General features: G+C 39.9%; 1 protein-coding gene across 1 annotated transcript in view; it reads right to left on the reverse strand.

Annotated features, from left to right (window-relative positions):
* Positions 1 to 7,579, reverse strand: part of LOC101851561 (SWI/SNF complex subunit SMARCC2) — a gene marked incomplete at its 3' end in the record, with an annotated part of 30,374 nt that overhangs the window by 6,283 nt on the left and 16,512 nt on the right. The window contains 6 exon segments of the mRNA XM_013091484.2: positions 431 to 568; positions 2,323 to 2,445; positions 3,373 to 3,571; positions 4,556 to 4,681; positions 5,517 to 5,673; positions 6,820 to 6,933. Of these exon segments, the coding sequence (XP_012946938.1) occupies positions 431 to 568; positions 2,323 to 2,445; positions 3,373 to 3,571; positions 4,556 to 4,681; positions 5,517 to 5,673; positions 6,820 to 6,933 (857 nt within the window).

Raw genomic sequence — 7,579 nt, forward strand, 5'->3', positions numbered from 1 at the left:
CGCACAGTACAGAATCTTCCAACCACGGCGGTGAATTTATGCTTGGTGTATAAATAAAGATGCACTAATAGTTTAACAATGCAAATATGTCAGTCCATTCTTTACCAAAAAAATATGGGAGATGTACACCCACACTACGAAGCACATTTTGTTTCATGCAATTCATCATCTGATGTCCCTCTAGCTGTGTAATTAAAAAAATATTCAGCTTTATAAAAAGAAAGAAAGAAAAAAAGACAGACAGACAGAAAGAAAGACGGACAGAAAGTAAGAAAAAAAAAAGAAAGGGGGAAAGAGGAAGGAAAGAGAGCAAAAAATTAATATTCACTTCCAACCCTCCCACACACCACACACACCTGCACACACATACATACACACACACACGCGCGCGCGCGCGCATAAACGCACCTACACAAACACACAAACTGACCTGTGCCGGCAATACCACTCTTCTCGAGCCCGTATGTGGGCTCCACGGACTGGCCGTCCTTGCTGGCGTTGAGGACAGTCTTTGTGTGAGCATCCACGATAGAGGGGGGGACCTCGTCCTTCATCTTGGAGAACTCCTCTGCAGGGACAACAGGGAAACACAGGTAACTTTTTCCAACAAACAGGGAAACAGAGGTCACTTTTTTCCAACAAACAGGGAAACAGAGGTCACTTTTTTCCAACAAACAGGGAAACATTTTTTTAAAATTTATAGTAGAGGGTTTTACAGCGCTCGCAACTGCATAAAGTCATATGAGCGCCAAAGAAGTCTTGACAGGGAATCAGACTTATTCTGCTCACCTCTCTAGCTTCAACAGCACAAGGTCTGCTTCGACTATCAAGGCACCCCGGGAATAGCAGGTCACAAGAGAGTGACAAACATACAAAAGAAGTAGAGGAAAATGACAATAGTAAGGATTAAGAAAGAAAAAGCAGCAGTTCCCTGTTGTAGATCAGGCACAGTTATGAGCGTGACATGAATCAGCCCATTTACAATTCTACTGAGCTTGAACCAGAAATGTCCCCCCTTTGGGAATGGCCTAAAGAAACTTCAGTCAGTGGCACCACCCCGGGGGGGGGGGGGGGGGGGGGAGACAGGGAAACAGAGGTAACTTTTTCCAACAAACAGGGAAAAACTGATTACATTTTGAAAAAGAAACATAGTATATTTTCTAATAAACAGGGAAACTGAAAATTCATTTTAGAAAAAAACACGGAAACTGATTTCATTTTGCCATAAACATGGAAACAGATTACATAGCATAACAAACCATTCTTGGGTAAGTGAAAGGTGGAAACATAAATCATAATTTTTTAAAAACAAATGAACATGATACAAATATTTCCCAATTTAGTAACTTTACAATATCATCAATGACTAAAATTATTTTCAGTGACCACTACAATAACTCATTATCAATATCAAATATCTATTGACACTGAATTTGTTTCAAAAGAGTAAGACTCCAAGCACACCAGGCATCAATATTCTAACAAGCACTCTAACTTACTCAACCAGTCATGCCAACTTTCTAAAACTTCAATCACAGAAACCTATAATTATAACATCAGATTACATACCAACAAACAATATTACATCAAGACGGACCGGTTTTGGTTTAGTATATTATTATAATATAATGTCCTCCCATCAAATTCACAGTGGCCAAATTCGTGACAGTCCCGGAAGATCCTGGACAGTTCGCTACCCTAAAATTACAAAGTTCTATCTACCAGTACCTCGTTTTGAATATCTTGGTAACGACTCAAAGTAATCTTACGATTTTGAAAGAGCAGCTAGAACATTTGTGAGGCAGCGTGGTGGAATCAGGCTCTCGTCAATTTTTGGGCATGTAGAGTTATTGGTATTATCTTAAAGCTTGTTCACTTGTTTTTATTTGTATGAAAAAAATATCCAATTTATCTTGAATACAAGTCGAGATATTTGCTAAAGAAGGAGGTGGGGGTCACCTGTTTTCAGAGGTAAAATTAGTGAGAAAATGGCTGCCAAAGATTAGTTATTTCCTTCGCTTAAGAGTCCGTGGTGACTGAAAATTTACATTTTTGTGCCTTTAATCAAGAAATGAGTTCTTTAATGTGCATGAAAAGTGTTGAGCCAAAAAACAAAAATTTGATAAAAATTCACAAACCTGCGGAAAAATGCAAGTTTCTTCACTTTGATTATTTTGACGAGAGCCTGATTCCACCACGCTGCCTCACATTTGGTTTCTGACCTCATAGCCTTACTAAGTCAAAACAGCCAAAAATATCAAGATAGAACTTCGCATTCTACGGTAGCGAGTTGGCACGCCTGCAGAACACCAGGACACTCACCCATGGCAGCTTTAGCGGCCGCACTGGCCACCCGGGGGTCAACGATGGAGGCCAGGAACGCCACGGTGGACATGATGGGGTTGCCCGTCTTGGAGAAGGGCACTGGCTGGTACACCAGGGGACCTGGACACACACACATAAAACAAACAAAAAAACATTAGTTTTAGTTAGAGATTTACACGACACTTGCAACACAATAAGGTCATATAGTGCCGAAGATTAGTTTAGTTTTAGTAAGAGTTGTTTTTGGGCACTCGCAACCCAATAAGGTCATTTTAGTTCCGAAGATTAGAGGTGTTACAAGACAGTAACAAACACAAAAAAGGAGGGGAGATGAAGACGATAGATGTTTGATAATGATAAGAAAGAAGGAGCAAACCATACCAGAGCACCCGCCAACCTTCCATCACAAAAGAGTGTCAGCATGATCAAGACATGAAAAGGAATTTAAACAAAGAGAAGTTGATTACACAACAGCAGCTTTTTCGTGCAGGGAGAAACACCATTTTTTGGGTTTCATTTAGTTGGAAGGAGCTGCTGGTCTTATTTTTCTTTCCCTCTGTTGTATTTGTCTGACTGTCTTGTGCTTTGTAAGAACTGAATGACTGTTATCTTGTTGATGTGCTGCTTCTCTTTACTCAAAATAAATGATCAGAAAAAGAAAACAGAAACACTACAGCACCCTCCAACCATCCAGACATGATAGTTTTCTCATTATCATTCCAGGAAAAAATGACAAACATAAGAGTTATTAGAAAAAGAATGCAACAAAAGAATTTATACACGTACACATATGGAAATAAAACTGAAATAATAAATGTACAATTCAGCATTATCACAAGGACCAACAAATCTCACCCAATATAGCTTTAGTAGAGGTTTTACAACGCTCGCAACTGCATAAGGTCATATGAGCACCAGAAGATTAGAGGTGTAACAAGAGAGTAACCAACATAAAAAAGAAGAAGGGGAGACAAGGAGAATAGATGTTTGACAGGAAAGAAGAAGCAAACCACACCAGAGCATCCGCCAACCACCCACAAATCTCACCCAGATGTCCGTCGTCCTCCTCCATGAACGGGTCCTCGATGGGCAGGCGCAGGAAGTGCAGGATACACTCGTCCTGCGTGCGGCTGCCCACGTGCTCGCACACCTTGTTCCAGTCATCCTTGTAGAGCTCCAGGGCCTCCAGCAGCAGCAGAGTCTCCTGGTCCGACCACTCGCGGCTACGCATGGACGGGTTCTTGTCCTGCACACACATCACACACAGTTTTGTTTTAGTAGAGGTTTTACGGCGCTCGCAACTGCATAAGGCACACAGTTTGAGTAAGAAATGTTTGTTAGAGTAAAGAGAAGCTCATAGACACGGTAATGGTTTATTTGTCTGTTTGAATAAAAAGAAGCACATATTTAGTTTTAGTAAGAGTTTTAAAGCACTTGCAACACAATAAGGTCATATAAGTGCTGAAGATTAGAGCTGTTAGAAGGGAGTAACAAACACAAAAAAGAAGGAGGAGAGATAAAGATGATAGATGTTTGATAGGAAAGAAGGAGCAAACCACACCAGAGCACCCGTCAACCACCCACAGAAGCACATGAACACAATGGCGGTTTGCTTGTTATGAGGAAACAGAAGCCCATCAACATAATAATTTGTTTTGTTTGAGTATGGAAGAAATTTTTTTTAGAAAAGCACTTCCACATGCCCCAACCACTCGCCATTTTGCAAGGAAAAGATTACCATATATACCCATGTACGAGACAGATTTTTACAAAATTTTTCTGTGTCTCTTTTTTCTAATCCCAAGCTAACTAGATCTCGATCGGCCTGTTTAAGACATGCGCCATGTAAAATAAGATTAACCAGTTATCTTAATTCCCCCACTAACAAGGTTTTACAACATGCTCCAACTAAACTAAGATTCTAGTTTCATCTGAAGTCAACCCCTGTCTTGTGCATGTGAAATCAAATTCAGCATCACTTTCAGAGGGCAAAGTGTACTCTCATCTTATCTTAGAGTGTATATAGTACATACACAACACTATAGACACATGAAAAGTAAAAGAAGCAGACCACATCAACCAACAAATTGCAGCTGCAACTTTTCACCTCTCTGCACTACTGTCAACCCCGGCTGAGCAAATAACTGTCAAGACTTTATCCTGCAAACATAACAAGCCTCCCTCTCCCTTCTAGACCTTAACGTCCACAACTTTTCGTATCATCTCTTGCCTTCATAGCTTTGCGTGTGTACATGTCCGTTTTAAGGCCAACGCTTCCGAGCTCTTTCTTGTCCTCGCCTTCCTTTTCCTTATCCTTCTTGTCGCTGAAGTCACAGATTTCTTGGGCAGCAGATGGCTGAAAGGAGAGACAAAGTTGTACATATGTGTCAAGGTACAGTGGAATCAGGCTCTCGTCCGTTATTGGGCATAAGAAGTTCTATTTCTCCTTCATTAGAGAGCAAGATGTTTGATACCACTTTTGTCAGTCAAATTTGTCACACTGTTAATGGACACAGTAAGACATGTCATGGAGATGATGTGTTTCTTACATGCAATCATCAGAGGTGTAGACATAGAAGATAACAGTAGCCCAGTGGTTAGTGAGTCCTGGCTCACAATAATGTCAAGTGTCATTGACACAGCATTTAGGTTAGTCTTCACTAGGATGTGTCTTTGTTCTAGTTTTAGTAGAGGTCTTATGGCGCTCGCAACTGTATAAGGTCATATGAATGGCTGAAGATTAGAGGTGTTATAAGAGAGTAACAAACATAAAAAAGAAGAAGGGGAGATAAGGACGATAGATGTTTTATAGGAAAGAAGGAGCAAACCACAACAGAGCACCCGCCAACCACCCATGATGTGTCTTTGAGCAAGACACAATCACCATAGTTCAAAAACAGGGCACCGCACAGTCACGACCAGAAATAGCAAGATTACTGTGAGTAATAAAATGATATAAAACTACTATATTTCCACATTATAACTATTTAATCATTTTTACACTTAAGCTATAAACTATTTTCTTAATAAGCAGTGAACTGTATGGAAGCAACACTGATGTGTTATTGATTTAAGTGTGATATGAACTATGTTTTAACCAAATCTCCCCACAGGGATCAGTTAAAGTGGAATTTATTTATTCATTTATTTATTCATTTATTTTACTTTATGACTCTGAACAAAGCACGTACCTGGTTGACCCGTGGTGGGTTGATGGATGTGATGCCGGATGGGGTGTCGGCCAGAATGTGGAAGTGTGAGGTGGACGGGGGTCCCATGGGAGTTGGGTGACTGTCCGCATCCACCTGGTAGTTGATCAGACCCCACTGCTCCAGGAACGCGTGCACTCTGACCGGGGGCAAGAATAAACCAAATGATAGAGAACGCTGCCTCGTTGATTTTTTACCTCATCAAAATCTAGACATAACATTGTTTTGTTTTAGTAACAGTTTTACAGCCCTTTTAACAAAAGTCATAAAAGTGCTGATAATTAGAGGTGATCCTACAGAGTTACATATAAAGAAAGGAAGGAATGAAAAGGACAATAGACATTTCATTGAAAAAAAGGAGAAAACCACACCAGAACAATCTCCAACCACCCACACCTAATCAATTATCTTGAAGCAAAAAGCTCTGATCATGAATTTGGAGGGGAGGTGTTGAAATACAAAGTTCCTCGTATGAAGATGGTTTACATTTCAACCACAACCCAGAATCAGGAAAGGGGACCACTCCTCCCCGCAGCCAGCAGATCATTTGCACTTAAGATCTTAATAGACATGCCTACCCATGAATATGACTTAGACGATCATCAAGTGCAAAAATGAGGAACATGGGATGAAAATTAAGTGCAAAATAGCAAATGATGACTGGACTTGCATCATCTGACACTTTTTTTTTTTTTTCAAATTTCCAAACTCCAACAAAACAAAACTTCGCAAGCTTTTAAACAGCACTTCAAACTCACAACTATCAAGTGGACTCCCTCATAGGCACAACAATGGCACAAAATAGAAGAAAAAAAAAAATAGGAAGAGTCTTCCCACTCTTCTTCACTACTAACAATAACACAGGGATGCCACTCAACTTTTTTGAAAATAGCTGAAAATCCACGGGCCAAGGTCTAGCTAACATATGAATATCAATTTGAAACTCAAAGGGTGTACATAGAGAGAAATGACAAACAAACAAAAACAATGGGTGTACATAGAAAGAAATGACAAACATTTTTTTTTAAAAATAGATTAGATGTACTTAACATGACATAATCTTACCTCTCACTTTCATATTTTACGAAAGTTTGTGTGAGGGATTTTTTTATTTTTTTTAAAACTTTCTCTATCTCAATAACGGAATAGCGGACCAGAATCAAAATACCGCAAATACCTAAAAAAGAAAAAAAAGCCGAAAAGTGGCATCCCTGAAACATAACAGCAAGTAGGTCAAAGCATGCGGCACCGACACAAAGTCCTGGACGCCACAACCAAATCTCACCTCATGATACAGCACACATCACCAGCAAGGTTCCTCCTCACTGCGGTGGACGTCAGGTACTCAGTGGGGTTCAGTCGGTATGTGTCGATCATGAAGTTACGGTACGCTACGTATCTGGTGAGAGGGGGGGAATAAAAACATTTTTTTAAATGCTTGACTGACACTGTAAATATAAAAAGATGAGAAGTATTCAGGAAAATTGCTCTTAAAAACTTAGCAAATTTATATCTACTAAAGTCACGAAACTTCAAAGGCCACAAACTACTTCAGACTTCTGACTGGGAAGAGTAGAAAGAAGAGAGAGACTATTTATAGTTGATCGGGAAGATAGGAAAAAAAGGATAGAACATGGGATTTTCTCGTAAAACTCATGAAACACAGAAAACAGCGAGCCAGTCTGTTTTAAGTATAATTCCACCCAGAAGAGAATGAGGGGGGCAGCCTCAGCCAAACTTTAAAGCATAGAGCAAAGCACAGCAAAAGAAGAAGCAAGCATAGCATAAGACAAAGCTATCAACAGCAAAAGAAGAAGCAAGCATAGCATAAGACAAAGCTATCCACAGCAAAAGAAGAAGCAAACCACAGCAATCTAATAGAGCAAAGCACAGCAAAAGAAGAAGCAAGCACAGCATAAGACAAAGCTATCCACAGCAAAAGAAGAAGCAAACTATAGCAATCTAATGGAGCAAAGTACAGAAAAAAAGAAGAAAAAAAAAGCACAGAAAACGAAGAAGCACAGTAGAGCAAAAGAAGGAGGAAA

Source organism: Aplysia californica, unplaced genomic scaffold (assembly GCF_000002075.1).
Source record: "Aplysia californica isolate F4 #8 unplaced genomic scaffold, AplCal3.0 scaffold00037, whole genome shotgun sequence".
Classification (NCBI taxonomy): Eukaryota; Metazoa; Mollusca; class Gastropoda; order Aplysiida; family Aplysiidae; genus Aplysia; species Aplysia californica.